The following is a 22,705-nucleotide window of genomic DNA, read 5'->3' as shown; positions in this document are numbered from 1 at the left end:
AAATAGAGAAAATACATCTTCAGTCTTAAGAAAAGCCGTCATGCAAAACTAGCAGCCTTGTTTGAGGAGGTATATTTTGACAATAAAAATGTAGGCGAGACCGGTACAGCATTAAATAAAATAACAGATTCACCGATCAAGCATGAGAAATAAACAAGCAAATGAACCAATAGGTCAAGACTTACAACAAATGAACAGAACATGAATGACCTGCAATTTGTAGTTTTAGAAGAAATACAAAGAAATAATGTACACCACAAAAGAATAAAGAAAAAGAAATGCGCAAACACCACTATATATATATATATATATATATATATATATATATATATATATATATATATATATATATATATATATAAACTACATATTTTAGGGCTCTGATCACAATGTGTTTTTTTTTTTCTTAAAGTTAGTTTTGATTTTATGTATTAAAGAATTACATTAAATAAACTCACATTTCAAACATGTCTTTACATGCAAAACCACAAGTTTGATCTGCAATAGCACTAACATTCTTTGCAGCTGCCCTTGCCAGTAAAATGGTATGAATTGACAGTGGCACTGGGGAGACTGGGATGGGTTTGTCACAGTGCTTATCATTTTGACACTATGTGGCACCAGTGCATGATACTAACACTGAAGCCCCTTTCACACTGCCACTCCTACCAGTCCGGACCTGGGTTCTGGCTACCCAGTTCACAATCCTGCGTAGTGTGAAACCATGTACCCGGGTTAACCCGTGTCCCAGTGACCCACCTCAGGATGCGGGTTGACCCGGGTTGAGTGAGACAAAAGGTGCGTTCTCAGAGATCATTCTGTGCAGACTCTGACCAATTTAGCCAATGATCTTCTAAGAATGATCTACGTGAAAGCACTCATTGGCTAAACTGGTTAGATTCTGCACAGAATCTGCGCAGAATGATCTCAGTGAAAGCACCCAAAATGCTTGATGGCCGTTCGTGAGTCGACGCAGTAAGAAACGGCCATGCCTGCATGAAGGTTTCACTTCTGCCAGGAATGTTTCTGTTTATTCTGGTTAGCCACATGTTTTGTTGCTTGAGACACAGCATGAGCCAGATTGCAGAAGGGATGAAGAAACATTTGCTCTAATCAACATTGGGGCCAACGGTTCAATCCAGAGAAGCTTGGATGGAAGCGTCTGTAACAAGCTGCTTCTAGTGCATTGATACGCGCACTGGGCACTTTATCAACACTAGTGTGAAATCACGTAGCTGACCCGCATGACACCAGGTCCTGAACCGGTTAGAGCATGGCAGTGTGAAAGGGGCTTAAGATGTGTGTTTAGTTTTCCAGAAGTCCACCGTCCTGGAGTTTCACCTCTATGCTATTATGTATGAGAGTTACCACCTTTTCTTCATATTTGTTTTTTTCATACAGTGAGCAAAATTTGTTGATCTTGTTTTGTTATAGCTCTTAGTAGTACTGAGTTTTGTTTGAAGCAATTATCATGTTGACAAGCCAGTGGATTTGGGAAAACATAAAATGGTAACAGTTTACATTGTGCCTCTAAATACTGTGTCTTTACGTAGTAGTTACTTAGTAAATACATGTGTACTTACACATAGTTGCAATGTTATTGCACATAGTTAGAGTGTACTTAATGTGTAAATCATTTTGCATGATACTGTATAACCCTAATCTTAACCTTAACCCAAACACTTTTCTGATACAATTGTGTGCTTACAGATATCATGCAAGAACACTGAAACTATGTGCAACCACACAAGTGTTTACTAAGTAACTACTAGTTAAATGCACAGTAATCAGAGACACTCAATGGAAAGTGTTACCAAATAAAATATTGCACAGTTGTCCTGAAATGCAGCTGCAATGGAGCACTAATTTGCCAAAATTCCAGTACTTTGCATCATATCTTGTGTATCCCAGTGCACAGAATCCACAACACAGGTTAAAGTAAAAGAACACACACTTTTTGTATTTTAAGTTAAAAGGTTGAGTGTGGCGTTTGAACAGCCAGAACCATCTTCTCACCTAAAATGCAGAAAATGAATATGTGACCCCTGACGTATTCATGGAATTCTGAAATGCAAAAAAGCAAACAAACAAAAAATAAAACACCTCTGTGTGCAGATCCCCGTGTTCATTCTCCCACCATCGTTAACTTGACATTATACAGCCTTGCCTTGTCTTCAAGCAGTGTATTAATCTCTTGATCACAAGCCAAGCAATGAATGGCTAGGTGGGGCTCAATTATGACCAATGAAAATTACTACAATTTGAAAAGTATTGTTTAAACAGTACAAAGGCGATTTATAAAGTGCCTTGGTGTTCATTTTATTGCCAAACTAATTACATAAAGACTAACATGTTTCTATAGTTTTTTTTTTTACTTTTCTTTTTAATTAAAATGTTCTACCAATTTTAATGATCACAAATTCAAAAATCTACACATCCTTGCAATCTAGCTACTGTATCAGAACGTGAGTGACCACAAGTACATACAGTCACCCTACATAATGAACACATTCTCCTTCATGAAGTTCAATGAAACCCGCTGAATAATGTCACACTAACAGAGTGTGGGTTGATTGTGCCAGTCGTGTATTTAAATAGAAGATAATAATGTGATACTTTGTAACAGCTGTAGGGAGCCCTGGATAAGGGTGTTGCACAATTTTTTTTGCAGACCAGTGACCTATAGTGGCCGTCTCTCTGGTAATGCAGCTGTTTATTTACCCCACTCTATGCAATAGGAAATTCTGATCGGTTTACCAGGAGACGGACAGATCTTCCCTCTGTTGCTTTGCCACAGTATTGAATTGCATACCACTTTATAGGGTTCCATATACTGAACGAAAAAAAAACTGTCAACAATTGAAAAATGCGACATTTCGAAATTCAACTTGAAATACTGTACTACTATTATGGCTTCTGGTAGACTTTTGCAATATAATTTAGTAGTTTGATTACTTGATGTTATATAAAATATATTATGTTCATATAGTTTTTTTTTTTTTTTAATTATTATTGTGTCTCATCCTAAAATTCTAGGTGATGCTAAACTTTTGGCCACAGCTGTACGCCTGTTTTGACAGTTTCACAAGTTTAGGTGTGATACAATGTTATATTCTTGCTCATTTCCAGAGAGACCACACAATCAGGACTCTCTTTATTTTTTTCTTCCAAGTTTTCTTTGACATAGCTGTACTTTGTTTTGAAAGAAATGCCACTCTGGACTATATTCCCAAAGGGGGCTCCACGCCTATACATGCAGTGATGGCACAGAGCTGCACAGGAACACTACCTGGGACTCCAGTTTAATCTCAGCTGGATAGCAATGAAACAAAAAGAAATAAAAAAGAACCCCCTCATTACTGACAGGCATACACATGCATGCTTTTCCAGTGTTCTCGTTAGGGGAGAGCCCCATTCAGTTCATATTAACTACAAGAAAATAGAAACATTCTTTTGGAATGCTTCAGTACCCAGAGAGCTCAAACCCACCAATGAGAGTGGAGGCGTTGCCCGGCAACATCTGGCCAACACCCAGTCTTTTCACTATATTAGGAGGAGGCGAGGAGACGAGAGGATAGCCTTGCAGCCTGTTGAAGCTCCAGGAACTGTTATCACGCTCTATCTGCTCCGCCACTTCTTCTACATCACCATGTCTGTACACATCAGCAGGGGTACTTCTTCAGGGTCCTCCAAGGGCTCTGTGATCACTCAACGCAAGGGTGGCTCTGTGGTCGGCATACCCAGGGCGCTCAGCGTCTATGGGGGTGCAGGTGGAAGGGGGAGCCGCATCTCTGCTTCTGTCTACGGGCCCTCCACTGGCATCTTGTCTGGATACGGTTCTGCATGGGGCCATGGTTCTGGAGGTGGCTTCGGTTCCGGAGGAGGCTTCGGTTCTGGAGGCGGCTTCGGTTCTGGAGGAGGCTTCGGTTCCGGAGGAGGCTTCGGTTCTGGAGGTGGCTTCGGTTCTGGAGGTGGCTTCGGTTCTGGAGGTGGCTTCGGTTCTGGAGGCGGCTTCGGTTCTGGATGGGGCATCTTACCCGGAGGTTGCTACAGTCAAGACAGCATGACCAACCTCAACGAGAAGGCCACCATGCAGAACCTCAACGACCGTCTGGCCGCCTACTTGGAGAAAGTGCGCACCCTGGAGGCAGCCAATTCCAAGCTGGAGCTCCAGATCCGTCAGTTTCATGAGCACAGCCATCCCATCGCCCAGCGGGACTACAGCCTGTACTGGAAGACCATCGAGGAGCTGAAGGATAAGGTAGCGTATGCATCTCTCCTGTGGAAAGCCTAAACCTAACCCTTTTTCTGATACAAATTTCTACTTACATATATACTGTGGAGAAATATCTGTACACATTAAAGACATTGTAACTATACAGAATAACATTGTAATTATGTATAAGTGCTGTACACAGTAATTAGAGACAATTAATGGAAAGTGTTACCAAAAAAAACATTGCACAGTAGTACTGCAAAAGAAAACTAGTGGACATTGATCTTCATTCTTATGCATATTGGCTTTCTTGTGTGGAAAGCCAGTATATGTATTTAGCATTGCATGGCGTATGTATATGCAAATGTTGCATTTAATGAAAATGGGTCCCTTTCATACAAATGGCTCAGGCATATTTCTATGTAAGATACAATACATCAGGGTTCATTTAAGAGTGCTATTTTCTAACAGCACAAGGAGACCAGGAGACCTAGCCTGAGGCAGCTGTGCTGTATCAAACCCCAAGTCTCCCCTGGTGTGCCGTGCAGTGGCCTAAAACCCAGTCTCCTGAAACCAAGCTGCAAGCCACAAAGGGTCTTCATGTTCCCTCAGCTTTAAACATACTTCATACAGCCAATCTAGGAAGTGTACAGGCAGTAACAGCCTGGGTTTCACTGTTCTTAAATGTATTCTTAGTATAAACACATTTAGAAAGCCTTTTGTGACAGCAGCGTTAAAAACACAGGTAAACAGACTCAAAAGGCACCGGACAAAATGTTCAATGTCTTTTTTTTTTGTTACAGATTTAGAAAGGTTTCCTATTAGATTAAAAGCCCATATGGATTGAGTAAATCTAAAGCAGTGTAGATTCCCAGACACAAGCTTTCACACTGTCTGTCGTTTCTATATGTTATTACAGCACAATGCTGAACCACAACACTGAGGCCGTAACCACTAATCCATGTCTTTCTCTCCCTCAGAGCTGAACGAATCCATTATCATGCAATAGTTAACAAACCTTTCTTTCTTTTTTTAACTTCACAGATCATCCATGTCACCATTGACAACTCCAGGATTCTGCTGCAGATCGATAATGCTAAACTGGCCGCTGATGACTTTGCAACCAAGTAAGATTTTGTGCTGTTAAAAAAAAAAAACACGGCATCACTTTGCATCGAGTCTCTAATTACTGTCTATTTACAAGCGTCCAGTTACAACGTACTTAATGTGTACATAATTTTGCACGCTATAACCCTAAATCTAACCTTTCTGATACAATTGTGTTCTTACATATCTTGTGCCAAACGATTTACATGTTAAGTGCATTGTAACTATGCATCATAGCATTGTAATTATGTGCAAGTACACATGTATTTACTAAGTAACTGAATAGTAAATACACAGTAATTAGAGGCACAATATGAAGTGTAACCAAAAACATGCTGCACAGAGATGACCCTTTTTAAAATAACACTTTATCAGCCTCGATCTAGATTTCTCTCAATATACACAGTTACAGTCTGTAATATTTTATATACCACACCCCCATATCACTGTCACGACTTGCAGGAACCCACTATTTTAAAATAAACTATTGTAGGACCTGGGCAGGTGCTGCATAGGTGTCTACAACAGTGGCTGTAAAGCTGCCGTTTGTTTGTCAGTATGCAGCCCTGCTGTACACGGACCTGACTCTTTTTCCCTGCCCCCTTTGCGCTGTGCAGGTACCAGCAGGAGCTGATGATGAGGCAGTCCGTGGAGAACGATATTGCCAACCTGCGCCGTCTCCTGGACCAGACCTCCGTCACCAAGGCTGATCTGGAGATGCAGCTTGGGAGCCTGCGTGAAGAGCTGGCTTACCTCAAGAAGAACCATGAGGAGGTAAGGCTGAGCTCGTGGTTCAGACGCTCGCTTGCGGTGCGCAGGGTTGCTGGTTCGCACCAGCAGCGTTGCATACACAAGGAACTGGATTCTCAAAGCTGTTTATTCCAAAATCATCATTAAAGTGATTTACATCCGAAAGACTAATAAAAACAAGCAATTCCACATTCTAAAATTTCTTGAAAAAAAAAAGCCCAACATTAGAAGTTATCAACTTTATTGGGGTGTTTTTTTCCCTTTCTGATAAAATTGTGTCAATGCCAATTGTGCTGTTTAATAATATAAACTCAAAAGACGAAATTGAAACAAGGCAAGCACGTATTAACACATACTATATTACAGAAGAAAAAAGTGCATTTCTCTGGCTTTCAAAAAACAGTTTGGTTCAGTGCTAAGTTCCTTAATAATTTGAAGGACCCTGCTAAAGATCAATGAAATAATTAAGAGTCTCAACCAAGCATAGCAATAGAATGAAATGGAAGAGCACAAGTCCTCTACCCCCACTGGTCTAGATGATGTCATCCAAGAGAGAGGCAGGTCGTCATTGTAAATGAGAATGGGTTCTCAATGGACTCACCTGGATAAATGGTTGATTGATTGATTGATTGATTGATTGAGACAGCTATGGAGCACTGCTTGACCCTGCTGCTGGTTTCTATTGGTGTTCTCTTCAGGAGATGAGGGCTCTGCGTTCTCAGGTAGGCGGGACGGTCAATGTGGAGGTGGACGCTGCCCCACAGCAGGACATGTCCAGAGTCCTGGAGGAGATGCGCATGCAGTACGAGGGCATCGCCGACAAGAACCGCCGGGAAGTGGAGGCCTGGTACAAAGACAAGGTAACAAGAAGCAAGCAGTAAATCCCACTGCATTCACTCAAAATGATAGTGCTGCTACAGCCAAGTTATATGGCCAGATTATTTGATTGTACCTGAATATTAATGCTGTATTCATAGCACCTATACACTGTGTATATAGAGTGTATATACAGCGAACACAGACCATCTGCACTGCTTTGTTTTCCAGTTCGACATGCTGAGCCATCAGGTGACCACCAGCACTCAAGCCATAGAGACCAGCAGGACTCAAATCAACGACCTCAGACGCACAGTCCAGGGGCTGGAAATCGAGCTGCAGTCGGTGCTCAGTATGGTAAGTCTGACCAGGGAAGGGGCTTAGACAGAAGCGTGGCAACGTGACCTGCAAACCCGGAAGCGCTCGTTTATTAAGTCACAACCCAATGCATTCTGGTAAGTGTAGTCCTGCTTCTCTTAAGAAAAGCTGCCTGAGACAGTAAAAACAATACCAGAAATCATTGCGTTGTGTGAGTTGAAAATCCTGAACAGACTCATGGTAACCATATCCTACAGTCCCTGTGGAGTTTCTGAGTTATCTTGTAACTTTTCTTTTCAGAGACAAGCCCTGGAGAACACACTGGCAGAGACAGAGGCTCGCTACAGCAACACGCTGCAGGGTTACCAGAACACCATCAACATGTTGGAGGCTGAGCTGAACCAGGTCAGACTGGACACAGAGCGCCAGGCCATGGAGTACAAGCTACTGCTGGACATCAAGACCCGGCTGGAGAAGGAGATCTCCACCTATCGCCAACTACTGGACGTTGAGGCTGCCCAGTAAGAGCGAGGCCATTGCATTAATGCACCATAGCCTTAATAAAAGGATATTTTTAGCATAGGACTACCACCAAAAGTTTTGCATCACTGAGAATTTTAGGATGGAGATATTAATTACAAATTACTAATGTCTTTTTTTTGTTTGTTTTGTTTTCCATTTAGAATTCCAACAGGCGTAAAAGGTAAATAACCTTTTTATTAATTTAAATAATATTCACAAATCCCTAGGAACCTTTTTCTTAATCCCAAGTGCACTATAGTTTACCTTATAGCACTTTGCTATTGTAAACTGCCATGGTCATTTGAACCCATTCATTATTCCAATTCAAAGGAAACTTTGGTAGTTCTGACAGATCTAGTTTTTGCAATGTTTGTTGAAACTTGTTTCTACCAGCGTCTTTATTGATTGATTTATTTGTATTAAGATTATGCAGTTGCTTAACAGGTTATTAAAATGTCTTCATTGGGCATTATAGCGTGAGTTCTAACAGCGTTTACATACTGTTTATATGAACTTTGCTCGTTTCAACCTTAATTAAAAACCTAAATAAGAACAGTGTTAACCGGGCTAAGTAAGAACGTTCATGTGGAATTTGAAGTATTTTCTTCTTGTTGTTTTGCTTCAGATCAATATATCACCACAACCAAAACCGTTGTCCAGGCAAAGTAACTTACAGACACGGACGCCACTGCACAGCGCCGTGCAGAAGAGAGCCTGCTCCACACACTCCTGCAATACTCTCTGGCTTCAACCATGCTCCACTCTGAATCTCTTCAGCCTCCTCTATCGCTATATTGTTTGTATGCAGATAAGACGCTACATGCGCAAACAAAAAATTAGGGAAAGTAAAAGTATTGGGCTGTTTGAGAGAGAATCTGCAACACCTCCCCCGATTGGTTAAACTCAAATTCAGCTCATTAATAATGGATATGAATTGGAATGCGCATATATATATATATATATATATATATATATATATATATATATATATATATATATATATATATATATATACACACACACACACACACACACACACACACACACACACACACACACACACACACACACGGAATATCTTCGGGATGGGTTAGGTTTCGCCCCTGCCCGTACATGCATGATGCACGAGTACATTTCCCTTTCACACCATTAAAGAAAGCATTGTTTGCCTGCATGCACTGTCTGTTCAATACATTGTCCTTGATCTGTTACGGGGCTTTAAAGCAAATGTTTCCAATAATAAAGCTTTGGCGGTGAACAAAACAATACAAGTGCATTGTCTTTCTTCATCGGTTGTTGTTATTATTATTATTTATTTATTTATTTATTTTTTATTTATTTATTTATTTATTAATGTGATCCTCAGGTCTTAATATAGATCAGGGAATGCATTACCAAATGTACAGCTCTGGCAAAAAGTTTAGCATCACCTACAATTTTAGGGTTGAGACATAATTTTAAAACAAATTTGCTTTGTATTTCCTTTTTGTTTTTAATCAGAAGTGTTCTAAAATCAATATTGTTTAACTATGTTGCACAACGGTGTATTTGCTTATTGGCTCTAATGTTAAAAAAAAAAAAAAAATTGTTCTTTTATATTTTCGAAAATAAAACGTCAATGCACCAATAAAAAATCTATCTGCCAACTGTACCACAATGATAACTTACCTTAAAGTTACCATTTCAATCCCCTCCCGAAATAAAATCCTGGCTACGCCCCTGCTGCCAGGTTATATTTAATATAATATCCTATATATATAATTCTATACTTTATATATCTAATCTCAATATATATATATATATATATATATATATATATATATATATATATATATATATATATATATATATATATAATGTTTTTAGTAAGTGGGTAGAGAACAAGTGCGAAGTCTATTTCAAACTTTCAAACCTTAGTAACATAACCAAAGAGAGTCGGTCAGCGAAAATCAGTGCTAAAACGGAGTGAATTTGATGTAGCCCTGTACAATGGCAAAAAGACAGCTACATCTGGAGTTTTTCTACAACCAAAGCAGCTAAACTGGCAACGCCAGAGACATCGAAAGAAACCGAACCAGACTCTTGTGCAGTTCACAATGATATTAACAGCAAGAGAGTGTGACCATCCTTCTATTTCAAGCGCTCGGGTTAGTGCCGGTGCAGCTGTCTGTAGAGACCCTTGCCTGTAAAGTGTTGTTTGCAGCTCTCTTGATCGTGACAATCTGGTGCAACATTGTGTTGAAAGTTTACAAACATGTTTAGGCAAGATATAAAAGACAAGCATCTGAGAAGCATTCAGAAAGATCCCAGAGATTAGGTAACTAATCGCTGCCTCAGTTCTGCTAATAATGCGTTATTGTGTCAAATGACAACGATTACACTGTAAAAGTGTGACTTTTGGATTGCTGGAATCAATAAATGTTAAATCCAGCTTAAATCCTTGTTGTGTGAGGTGCTTCATACACAAATCCGCATATCATATCGTTTCCTTACAGGTCAGACACAATAACAAAAATAATTATAGAGCTTGTTGACTTGATACAAAATCTCTGGCCACAATTAAATAGCCGTATCTAGTGCAGATGGACGTGCAGCTATGCAGCATGAGGTAGCACATCACACTATAGAATTAACTAGAATTGAGCTTCATAATCTCCAGTGAAACCTGCTGAATAATGTTACGTTAACGTATTGAATTACATACTGTTGCACCCTTAAAAAGAAACACGCAGCAACTTTTTTTTTTCTTCTTGCAACTTTATTGTACCACGGTTCAAATCAGTTTTACACTAAAGCAAGGCATATCATTTCTTTACTCATGCACTCATGCCCGACAGGACTTCGGCTCACACAGCTGTATTTTCTTTCTTTTCGTTTCCATATGTAGTTGTACTTTCCTCACCAGTACATACTTCCTTTATCTTCGTCTGAACTGGTTTTTTTCACTCCCCTCACACTGTGACCTCACACCTCTACGTTCGAGCAGGTCACGTCTTAAAGTTACAGTTCTCCATTCCAAACCAATTTGAGTCCGGCAACTGTAAACAAACAGCTATGCCAATAAAGACTGCATGAAAGTTTTAAATATATGAACTCGTTTTTAAACATTTATATTTATAGTCCTAGCGTTTTCTAGGGCTGAACAATACCGCTTCTGTAATTTTGCATATGCTTAACGAAAAAACTGACAAAAATGGAAAAACCTGACATTTTAAAATCTAACATGAAAAGCTGTACTACGATTTATGGCTTCTGGTTGACTCTTGCGACATCATTTTGTAGTTTCTTTGATTACATGATAATAAATAAAATATCTCATCTCATTATGTCTCTCTCTCTCTCTCTCTCTCTCTCTCTCTCTCTATATCTCAATATATATATATATATATATATATATATATATATATATATATATATATATATATATATAATGTCTCAATCCTAAAATTCTAGGTGATGCAAAACCTTAGGCCTTGCATTCCTGAGCAATATTCAGATATTACACATCAAAAATAAATAAATAAATAAGCAAAAATGTACAATGATCCATGAACAAAATGCAGACAATGCACTTGTATTGTTTTGTTCACCGCCAAAGCTTTATTATTGGAAACATTTGCTTTAAAGCCCCGTAACAGATCAAGGACAATGTATTGAACAGACAGTGCATGCAGGCAAACAATGCTTTCTTTAATGGTGTGAAAGGGAAATGTACTCGTGCATCATGCATGTACGGGCAGGGGCGAAACCTAACCCATCCCGAAGATATTCCCGTGTGTGTGTGTGTGTGTGTGTGTGTGTGTGTGTGTGTGTGTGTGTGTGTGTGTGTGTATGTATGTGTGTGTGTGTGTGTGTGTGTGTGTATGTGTATATATATATATATATATATATATATATATATATATATATATATATATATATATATAATTCATATCCATTATTAATGAGCTGAATTTGAGTTTAACCAATCGGGGGAGGTGTTGCAGATTCTCTCTCAAACAGCCCAATACTTTTACTTTCCCTAATTTTTTGTTTGCGCATGTAGCGTCTTATCTGCAAACAAACAATACAGCGATAGAGGAGGCTGAAGAGATTCAGAGTGGAGCATGGTTGAAGCCAGAGAGTATTGCAGGAGTGTGTGGAGCAGGCTCTCTTCTGCACGGCGCTGTGCAGTGGCGTCCATGTCTGTAAGTTACTTTGCCTGGACAACGGTTTTGGTTGTGGTGATATATTGATCTGAAGCAAAACAACAAGAAGAAAATACTTCAAATTCCACATGAACGTTCTTACTTAGCCCGGTTAACACTGTTCTTATTTAGGTTTTTAATTAAGGTTGAAACGAGCAAAGTTCATATAAACAGTATGTAAACGCTGTTAGAACTCACGCTATAATGCCCAATGAAGACATTTTAATAACCTGTTAAGCAACTGCATAATCTTAATACAAATAAATCAATCAATAAAGACGCTGGTAGAAACAAGTTTCAACAAACATTGCAAAAACTAGATCTGTCAGAACTACCAAAGTTTCCTTTGAATTGGAACAATGAATGGGTTCAAATGACCATGGCAATTTACAATAGCAAAGTGCTATAAGGTAAACTATAGTGCACTTGGGATTAAGAAAAAGGTTCCTAGGGATTTGTGAATATTATTTAAATTAATAAAAAGGTTATTTACCTTTTACGCCTGTTGGAATGCTAAATGGAAAACAAAACAAACAAAAAAAAAAAGACATTAGTAATTTGTAATTAATATCTCCATCCTAAAATTCTCAGTGTGATGCAAAACTTTTGGTGGTAGTCCTATGCTAAAAATATCCTTTTATTAAGGCTATGGTGCATTAATGCAATGGCCTCGCTCTTACTGGGCAGCCTCAACGTCCAGTAGTTGGCGATAGGTGGAGATCTCCTTCTCCAGCCGGGTCTTGATGTCCAGCAGTAGCTTGTACTCCATGGCCTGGCGCTCTGTGTCCAGTCTGACCTGGTTCAGCTCAGCCTCCAACATGTTGATGGTGTTCTGGTAACCCTGCAGCGTGTTGCTGTAGCGAGCCTCTGTCTCTGCCAGTGTGTTCTCCAGGGCTTGTCTCTGAAAAGAAAAGTTACAAGATAACTCAGAAACTCCACAGGGACTGTAGGATATGGTTACCATGAGTCTGTTCAGGATTTTCAACTCACACAACGCAATGATTTCTGGTATTGTTTTTACTGTCTCAGGCAGCTTTTCTTAAGAGAAGCAGGACTACACTTACCAGAATGCATTGGGTTGTGACTTAATAAACGAGCGCTTCCGGGTTTGCAGGTCACGTTGCCACGCTTCTGTCTAAGCCCCTTCCCTGGTCAGACTTACCATACTGAGCACCGACTGCAGCTCGATTTCCAGCCCCTGGACTGTGCGTCTGAGGTCGTTGATTTGAGTCCTGCTGGTCTCTATGGCTTGAGTGCTGGTGGTCACCTGATGGCTCAGCATGTCGAACTGGAAAACAAAGCAGTGCAGATGGTCAGTGTTCGCTGTATATACACTCTATATACACAGTGTATAAGTGCTATGAATACAGCATTAATATTCAGGTACAATCAAATAATCTGGCCATATAACTTGGCTGTAGCAGCGCTATCATTTTGAGTGAATGCAGTGTGATTTGCTGCTTGCTTCTTGTTACCTTGTCTTTGTACCAGGCTTCCACTTCCCGGCGATTCTTGTCGGCGATGCCCTCGTACTGCATGCGCATCTCCTCCAGGACTCCAGGACACAAAATCTTACTTGGTTGCAAAGTCATCAGCGGCCAGTTTAGCATTATCGATCTGCAGCAGAATCCTGGAGTTGTCAATGGTGACATGGATGATCTGTGAAGTTAAAAAAAGAAAGAAAGGTTTGTTAACTATTGCATGATAATGGATTCGTTCAGCTCTGAGGGAGAGAAAGACATGGATTAGTGGTTACAGCCTCAGTGTTGTGGTTCAGCATTGTGCTGTAATAACATATAGAAACGACAGACAGTGTGAAAGCTTGTGTCTGGGAATCTACACTGCTTTAGATTTACTCAATCCATATGGGCTTTTAATCTAATAGGAAACCTTTCTAAATCTGTAACAAAAAAAAAAGACATTGAACATTTTGTCCGGTGCCTTTTGAGTCTGTTTACCTGTGTTTTTAACGCTGCTGTCACAAAAGGCTTTCTAAATGTGTTTATACTAAGAATACCTTTAAGAACAGTGAAACCCAGGCTGTTACTGCCTGTACACTTCCTAGATTGGCTGTATGAAGTATGTTTAAAGCTGAGGGAACATGAAGACCCTTTGTGGCTTGCAGCTTGGTTTCAGGAGACTGGGTTTTAGGCCACTGCACGGCACACCAGGGGAGACTTGGGGTTTGATACAGCACAGCTGCCTCAGGCTAGGTCTCCTGGTCTCCTTGTGCTGTTAGAAAATAGCACTCTTAAATGAACCCTGATGTATTGTATCTTACATAGAAATATCAGAAAAAGGGTTAGGTTTAGGCTTTCCACAGGAGAGATGCATACGCTACCTTATCCTTCAGCTCCTCGATGGTCTTCCAGTACAGGCTGTAGTCCCGCTGGGCGATGGGATGGCTGTGCTCATGAAACTGACGGATCTGGAGCTCCAGCTTGGAATTGGCTGCCTCCAGGGTGCGCACTTTCTTCAAGTAGGCGGCCAGACGGTCGTTGAGGTTCTGCATGGTGGCCTTCTCGTTGAGGTTGGTCATGCTGTCTTGACTGTAGCAACCTCCGGGTAAGATGCCCCATCCAGAACCGAAGCCGCCTCCAGAACCGAAGCCACCTCCAGAACTGAAGCCACCTCCGGAACCAAAGCCTCCTCCGGAACCGAAGCCTCCTCCAGAACCGAAGCCGCCTCCAGAACCGAAGCCTCCTCCGGAACCGAAGCCTCCTCCAGAACCAAAGCCTCCTCCAGAACCGAAGCCTCCTCCGGAACCGAAGCCTCCTCCAGAACCATGGCCCCATGCAGAACCATATCCAGACAAGATGCCAGTGGAGGGCCCGTAGACAGAAGCAGAGATGTGGCTCCCCCTTCCACCTGCACCCCCATAGACGCTGAGCGCCCTGGGTATGCCGACCACAGAACCGCCCTTGCGTTGCGTGATCACAGAGCCCTTGGAGGACCCTGAAGAAGTACCCCTGCTGATGTGTACAGACATGGTGATGTAGAAGAAGTGGCGGAGCAGATAGGGCGTGATAACATCTCATCTCCTCGCCTCCTCTTAATATAGTGAAAAGACTGGGTGTTGGCCAGATGTTGCCGGGCAATGCCTTTCAAAACAAAGTACAGCTATGTCAAAAGAAAACAAGGTAGAAAAAAATTAAGAGATTCCTGATTGTGTGGTCTCTCTGGAAATGAGCAAGAATATAACATTGTATCACACCTAAACTTGTGAAACTGTCAAAACAGGCGTACAGCTGTGGCCAAAAGTTTAGCATCACCTAGAATTTTAGGAAAGTTGATTTGCTTAGACCCACACATTATACTTGTTTTTGAAAAATTGTATTAATATATTTTATATAACATCAAGTAATCAAACTACTAAATTATATTGCAAAAGTCTACCAGAAGCCATAATAGTAGTACAGTATTTCAAGTTGAATTTCGAAATGTCAAATTTTTCAATTGTTTGGAATTCTTGTAATTCTGTACGTAAATAATTTGAAAATATTGTAAATACAATTCTTGGAAATTGGAAGCACTGCTTTTCAAACATCTTCTATTTAAATACACAGCTGGCACGATCAACCCACACTCTGTTAGTGTGACATTATTCAGAGGGTTTCATTGAACTTCATGAAGGAGAATGTGTTCATTATGTAGGGTGACTGTATGTGGGGTACTGATACAGTAGCTAGATTGCAAGGATGTGTAGATTTTTTAATTTGTGATCATTAAAATTGGTAGAACATTTTAATTTAAAAGAAAAATTAAAAAAACAAACTATAGAAACATGTTAGTCTTTACGTTAGTCTTTATGATATTAGTTTGACAATAAAATGAACAATGAGCCTTTGTACTGTTTAAACAATACCTTTCAAATTGCAGCAATTTTAATTGGTCTTAATTGAGCCCCACCTAGCCATTCATTGCTTGGCTTGTGATCAAGAGATTAATACACTGCTTGAAGACAAGGCAAGGCTGTATAATGTCCAGTTAACGATGGTGGGAGAATGAACACGGGGATCTGCACACAGAGGTGTTTTATTTTTTGTTTGTTTGCTTTTTTGCATTTCAGAATTCCATGAATACGTCAGGGGTCACATATTCATTTTCTGCATTTTAGGTGAGAAGATGGTTCTGGCTGTTCAAACGCCACACTCAACCTTTTAACTTAAAATACAAAAAGTGTGTGTTCTTTTACTTTAACCTGTGTTGTGGATTCTGTGCACTGGGATACACAAGATATGATGCAAAGTACTGGAATTTTGGCAAATTAGTGCTCCATTGCAGCTGCATTTCAGGACAACTGTGCAATATTTTATTTGGTAACACTTTCCATTGAGTGTCTCTGATTACTGTGCATTTAACTAGTAGTTACTTAGTAAACACTTGTGTGGTTGCACATAGTTTCAGTGTTCTTGCATGATATCTGTAAGCACACAATTGTATCAGAAAAGTGTTTGGGTTAAGGTTAAGATTAGGGTTATACAGTATCATGCAAAATGATTTACACATTAAGTACACTCTAACTATGTGCAATAACATTGCAACTATGTGTAAGTACACATGTATTTACTAAGTAACTACTACGTAAAGACACAGTATTTAGAGGCACAATGTAAACTGTTACCATTTTATGTTTTCCCAAATCCACTGGCTTGTCAACATGATAATTGCTTCAAACAAAACTCAGTACTACTAAGAGCTATAACAAAACAAGATCAACAAATTTTGCTCACTGTATGAAAAAAACAAATATGAAGAAAAGGTGGTAACTCTCATACGTAATAGCATAGAGATGAAACTCCAGGACGGTGGACTTCTGGAAAACTAAACACACATCTTAAGCCCCTTTCACACTGCCATGCTCTAACCGGTTCAGGACCTGGTGTCATGCGGGTCAGCTACGTGATTTCACACTAGTGTTGATAAAGTGCCCAGTGCGCGTATCAATGCACTAGAAGCAGCTTGTTACAGACGCTTCCATCCAAGCTTCTCTGGATTGAACCGTTGGCCCCAATGTTGATTAGAGCAAATGTTTCTTCATCCCTTCTGCAATCTGGCTCATGCTGTGTCTCAAGCAACAAAACATGTGGCTAACCAGAATAAACAGAAACGTTCCTGGCAGAAGTGAAACCTTCATGCAGGCATGGCCGTTTCTTACTGCGTCGACTCACGAACGGCCATCAAGCATTTTGGGTGCTTTCACTGAGATCATTCTGCGCAGATTCTGTGCAGAATCTGACCAGTTTAGCCAATGAGTGCTTTCACAGGAGATCATTCTTAGAAGATCATTGGCTAAATTGGTCAGATTCTGCACAGAATAATCTCTGAGAACGCACCTTTTGTCTCACTCAACCCGGGTCAACCCGCATCCTGAGGTGGGTCACTGGGACACGGGTTAACCCGGGTACATGGTTTCACACTACGCAGGATTGTGAACTGGGTAGCCAGAACCCAGGTCCGGACTGGTAGGAGTGGCAGTGTGAAAGGGGCTTCAGTGTTAGTATCATGCACTGGTGCCACATAGTGTCAAAATGATAAGCACTGTGACAAACCCATCCCAGTCTCCCCAGTGCCACTGTCAATTCATACCATTTTACTGGCAAGGGCAGCTGCAAAGAATGTTAGTGCTATTGCAGATCAAACTTGTGGTTTTGCATGTAAAGACATGTTTGAAATGTGAGTTTATTTAATGTAATTCTTTAATACATAAAATCAAAACTAACTTTAAGAAAAAAAAAAACACATTGTGATCAGAGCCCTAAAATATGTAGTTTATATATATATATATATATATAGTATATATAATATATATATATATATATATATATATAGTGGTGTCCAAAACGCCGTAAAGAAAAAGAAATAATAAGAACACTGTGGTGTACATTTATTTCTTTGTATTTCTTCTAAAACTACAAATTGCAGGTCATTCATGTTCTGTTCATTTGTTGTAAGTCTTGACCTATTGGTTCATTTGCTTGTTTATTTCTCATGCTTGATCGGTGAATCTGTTATTTTATTTAATGCTGTACCGGTCTCGCCTACATTTTTATTTTCTTTCTTTTTTGTCAAAATATACCTCCTTAAACAAGGCTGCTAGTTTTGCATGACGGCTTTTCTTAAGACTGAAGATGTATTTTCTCTATTTGCGATTTCACTTTTATCTTTGCAGATGTATTTGCATACTTTACACGCACTCTTATAGGGTTCAACGTCCTTTTCTTTGTCTATGATCTGTTACCAAAAATGTCAGCTAAAATATTTTGGTTTCCATTGTTTCTGAAGTATGTCAATGCTTCCAAACTATTTTTGAAATGTTGGGTAATAGTTTAGAATGTCTAATATAAGCTGAGATACTCTAAAACAATAATGCAGCTTCTCATACTGTCTACCCGTGTGTGTTTCAGATCACTGTTTAGTCTGTGTTATTAATACAGCTGTCAGGACCTGTTACTTTAGGTTATTTGTTGGGTGTTGTCATCAAAACTGCATCTGGCTGAAGACCAGAGAAACAGTTCCCATTACAAAGATGCCAAGGAATGCTGAGCAAAGTGTATCACTCTTAATTGTTCTTTTGTCATGTACAGAATGGTCCATCAACCTGTGCCTTTCCCTGCAAGGTCCTGACTCGGGTTACCAGAGTGAAGCTGTAGCAACTTGAAGCAATTAAAATAGGTATTTAATAACACAATCCTCATTTAAAACTTGAACATTGGGCGTATCTCTATCAATGTGTAACTTTGAAATGATGACTGTGTTATTATTAGTTAACTTATTTTCAAAGTGATAGTGAGGCTGGGGTGCAGTGTAAATAATCAGGCTGGAGTCTGGATTTGTAGTTTTTATACAAGCGTGTTGCTTTGTTATCCTCACACCGCAGGTGGAAACAACCGCTAACAAACCAAAACAAACAAAATAAATCTAGCTGGCAGTTAGAGCACTAACTAAACCCTGTATCTTCTGGTCCCTGTCTGAAGTAATGAATAAACAGCTTACCCAGCAAACAAACACAAACCTAACAGATGACGTTTCCCACAGAACCTCTATCTATCCAGTGACCACACTAAGTATTTACCCAGTGCTCTTACTCCCTTGTGGCTTTGCTTTTTTTATAATTCGTGGTTTATATTGTATTAAACTAGGGGTCTCCAGCCCTGGTCCTGGAGAGTCCCAAATCCTCAGGTTTCGTAGGTGTCATCAATAGCTAAAGAGTTGGCACACCTGTTAATCTTGACTAATTAAGCCACTAATTGGTTCAATTGATTAACTGAGAGCTCGGTTGAAACGAAGACCAGAAGACCCCATAGCCCTCCAGGACCAGGGCTGGAGACCCCTGTATTAAAGATTGTTTTTGTTAATTTTTGGAAACACTAAAATATGACCAGCGTATCCCTTCAAATCAGGACTAGGCAACCTTGGCTCTTCCAATCCATTCCATTGTAGGACTTTGCTCCAACCAGACCTTTAATTATTTAATTGACCTCCAACAGATATATATATATATAAAACAGTTCAATCTTTTAAAGTTATACCACCAATCTAATTACATTATAAACCCGCGACTCTTTAATATTTTCCGCGGCTGTGTTTTTTTAAAGTAGCTCATTTCCGCTGGAATACCGATCCAGGTGCAGTATGTATACACATTATCTTTACCCTTTGCCGTGTGCCATACAGTGATTGCCCGTTTTCTAAACTGTATTGTAAACAATAAAATGCATTTACTTATTACAGTTACCATATCCGTTTTGTCTGTGTGTTTCTCGATGTATCGCTGCCCTCGTTATAACTTTGATGATTTATAATACACCGTGACGCCCCGGTAAAACGTGGGAGTGCTTGCAGGGTATCTGTTAGCCTATTTGTCTATGTCGCGTGGTGGTGTTCTACAACGGAATCTTGAAGCTTGTAGTATCACATTGTCCCCAGAAGAGGGCAGCATGTACCAGAGCAATGGCAACTTCCAAGTGAATTTACAACAGAGGCTATGTCTGAGAAAGTGGGGCTATGTCTGAGAAAGTGGTCCCGAGGTTAGTTGTTTGCAGACTTTATGGTCAAAGCAACATAAAGCTCCAGCCTGAAATGTATAGTTCTGATACACAGGTGACAGAATACCAACGCAAAAAACAGCTATGGGCAAAAGTTTTGCATTGCATAGAATTGTAGGACTGAAACACGATTTAAAACTATAGGAGCACAATTTAGTTAAGCACCCTATAATCAAAGAAACTACAAAATGACTCGCGAAAGTCTACCGGAGGCCATAATAGTGGTACAGTAGTATTTCACGTTAGATTTCGAAATGTCACATTTAAGTTAAATATTTGGAAAACTAACGTAACATTATGCAGCAGGTTTCATTCGACTTTATGAAGCAAAACGTGTTCATTCTATAGGGTGACGATGCAAAACGTTTGGTCAGAGCTGTCTATGGAAGGGTCGTTAAAGCAGAGATATGTGCTGCTCATGTACTAAGAGGTATGGCAAGCCTGGTACATAAATACTATATAAAAATAAAATGCAATAAAATTCATGTGATTGTACAAGTGGCAGCGTTCTACAGATTCTAAATTCTGCGTTTGCAACCTGTCCCCGAAATGAGATGTTATCCAAAATTTTGACAAATCTACAGCTTGTTCCAAGGAAATGTTTAAAGACTAATAGCCAAAATGATTGTCACTGAATTATATAAGGTGTAGTGTACCATCACAGGAAACAAACAACATTCTGTAAGGACTATGTTCTCAATAAAAAAAAAAAAAGAAAAAAAAAATTGTCATTGAATTCTGAGGTAAAACTACAGTGTTCTACTTAATCAAAAATCATCAATACACTGAAGAAGGCACTAGGTAAAACGTTTGTCTACTTATAAATATAGTTTTACCTTAGAGTTCAAAGTTATGGATGTCCTTGAATTTCTGCGTTTATTTTTTAGCATGACAGGATAGGGCAATATTGTTTTACAGCTACTGTTGTTTTCTGTATTCGAAACAAAGGTGTTTTTTGTGTGTGCAGTGAACTCCCTTTATTGGACCTGAGCAGTGCTTTGTTTACATTGCAGCACAGTTTTCAGCACAAACACGACCATGACCACACCCAAAACAGGAGCTAGGCCGGTTGAACCAGATACCAGCTTTGCTTAACACCTGAGAGACCTTGAGCAGTGTCATTTATTTACTGAATCGTTACAAGGCTATGCACAATCAAATAGTCTTTAAACTTTCTAATGGCGTTTGCAATTTCTTTTTAATTGTTCAGAGGTTTGCTGCGGCCCTTTTAGTTTTTTTTTGTTTATTTTTATTAATTTTGCCCAACGGCTGTCTAAAGCTGGCGTTGACCTTGTTATTTGTCCATGGTCTCGGATTTGTGAATTAAAAGGCCCGTTGACCTTTAACCCTTACAGTCCTGGCAGGTCCTGCCCTCTCTTAGCGGCGCGTATTAACAACGCTGACATGTTACCATACGTCGTCAGGGATCACGTTAGAACCTCTGAGGTAGTGGATAACTGTATGTGAAACAAATATTTGTGTTGGTTCTGTTCTCATGCATATGCTCAATAAAAAATTCCTTCTTCAACGCCACAACAAATAATTCAGGACAGAAAAGTTTTTTTTTTTTTTTTTTTTTTTTTTTGCTCAACAAAACAGAACAATAGCATACATGGCAAGATTAATCTAATACCTGAGAATATAATTTCTATATATCAACGAAAATACCAAGGCAATGCCACATGTTTACCATGGTATTTTTGCACAGTAGTTTTGCACTTTTGCCATACTTTTTCCATGGTAATACCATGTAGTAACCATAATTTACCCTGGTTTGCCATGTTTATTAATATGCTTTACCAGACCTCTCTGGCTTTACAATGCTTCCCATGCTTTACCATACCTCTCTGTGCTTTACAATGCTTCCCTGTGCTTTACCAGACCTCTCTGTGCTTCACAATGCTTCCCTATGCTTTACCAGATCTCTCTGTGCTTTACAATGCTTCCCTATGCTTTACCAGACCTCTCTGTGCTTCACAATGCTTCCCTATGCTTTACCAGACCCCTCTGTGCTTTACAATGCTTCCCTATGCTTTACCAGACCTCTCTGTGCTTCACAATGCTTCCCTATGCTTTACCAGACCTCTCTGTGCTTCACAATGCTTCCCTATGCTTTACCAGACCTCTCTGTGCTTCACAATGCTTCCCTATGCTTTACCAGACCTCTCTGTGCTTCACAATGCTTCCCTATGCTTTACCAGACCTCTCTGTGCTTCACAATGCTTCCCTATGCTTGACCATGCTGTTGCTGTGCTTTATTCCACTTTGCCATGCTTTTTCTATGGGAAACTTTTATAAAGGGTACCACTAGTAATTGGATTTTGTTTTTTGTTGTTGTTGCTTTTTTTAAAAAAAATTTTAAGCATCTTGATGGTGTTCATGTAATTTCCTCACTTCTTTTTTTTTTTTTTTTAAATAAGGCAAAGTTTGGTTTATATTTTAATTTATCAAAAGACGAATGGCATTATATACTCTCCTGGTTCATGTCATGCGCCTTTGAAAAATAAAACTCTTACCAAAACCTCTCAGTAAAGAGTGCTTCGTAGCATATACTTTGTGAATATAAACACATTGATAAAAACAGATGAAGCACAGTTTCTCTTTCAGTGTTACAGAATACACAGATGTAATTTAAGTCAATGTTAACCCTAGCCAAGACACTTTTTGTAAGGTAGATCCTATGAACAATGTTATACTTCTTTAATCTTAGGTTTAATAACTATGCAGGTTCTTCCAAATTT

The 22,705-nt window shown here is 39.6% G+C and overlaps 1 protein-coding gene and 1 pseudogene across 1 annotated transcript; one reads left to right on the top strand and one right to left on the bottom strand.

Annotated features, from left to right (window-relative positions):
• The first annotated feature begins 3,574 nt into the window (after positions 1-3,574).
• On the top strand, positions 3,575-8,672 carry LOC121324576 (keratin, type I cytoskeletal 47 kDa-like). Its single transcript, XM_041266630.1, has 8 exons — positions 3,575-4,261; positions 5,261-5,343; positions 5,941-6,097; positions 6,772-6,933; positions 7,121-7,246; positions 7,508-7,728; positions 7,891-7,910; positions 8,355-8,672. The coding sequence occupies exons 1-8, from the start codon at positions 3,650-3,652 to the stop codon at positions 8,396-8,398; spliced, it is 1,425 nt and encodes a 474-aa protein (XP_041122564.1). The 5' UTR covers positions 3,575-3,649; the 3' UTR covers positions 8,399-8,672.
• A 2,986-nt stretch (positions 8,673-11,658) lies between these two features.
• LOC121324579 lies at positions 11,659-14,920 on the bottom strand (annotated as a pseudogene).
• Between the last annotated feature and the right edge of the window lie 7,785 nt (positions 14,921-22,705).

The sequence above is a fragment of the Polyodon spathula genome, chromosome 12 (genome assembly GCF_017654505.1).
Source record: "Polyodon spathula isolate WHYD16114869_AA chromosome 12, ASM1765450v1, whole genome shotgun sequence".
Taxonomy (NCBI): domain Eukaryota; kingdom Metazoa; phylum Chordata; class Actinopteri; order Acipenseriformes; family Polyodontidae; genus Polyodon; species Polyodon spathula.
This window is presented reverse-complemented; position numbering and strand designations above follow the sequence as displayed.

Coding starts and splice junctions, on each gene's coding strand:
- LOC121324576 (XM_041266630.1), top strand. CDS start 3,650: ATGTCTGTACACATCAGCAGGGGTACTTCTTCAGGGTCCTCCAAGGGC. Junction 7,247..7,507: donor TGCAGTCGGTGCTCAGTATG/GTAAGTCTGACC, acceptor TTTTCTTTTCAG/AGACAAGCCCTGGAGAACAC. Junction 7,729..7,890: donor CTGGACGTTGAGGCTGCCCA/GTAAGAGCGAGG, acceptor TTTTCCATTTAG/AATTCCAACAGGCGTAAAAG.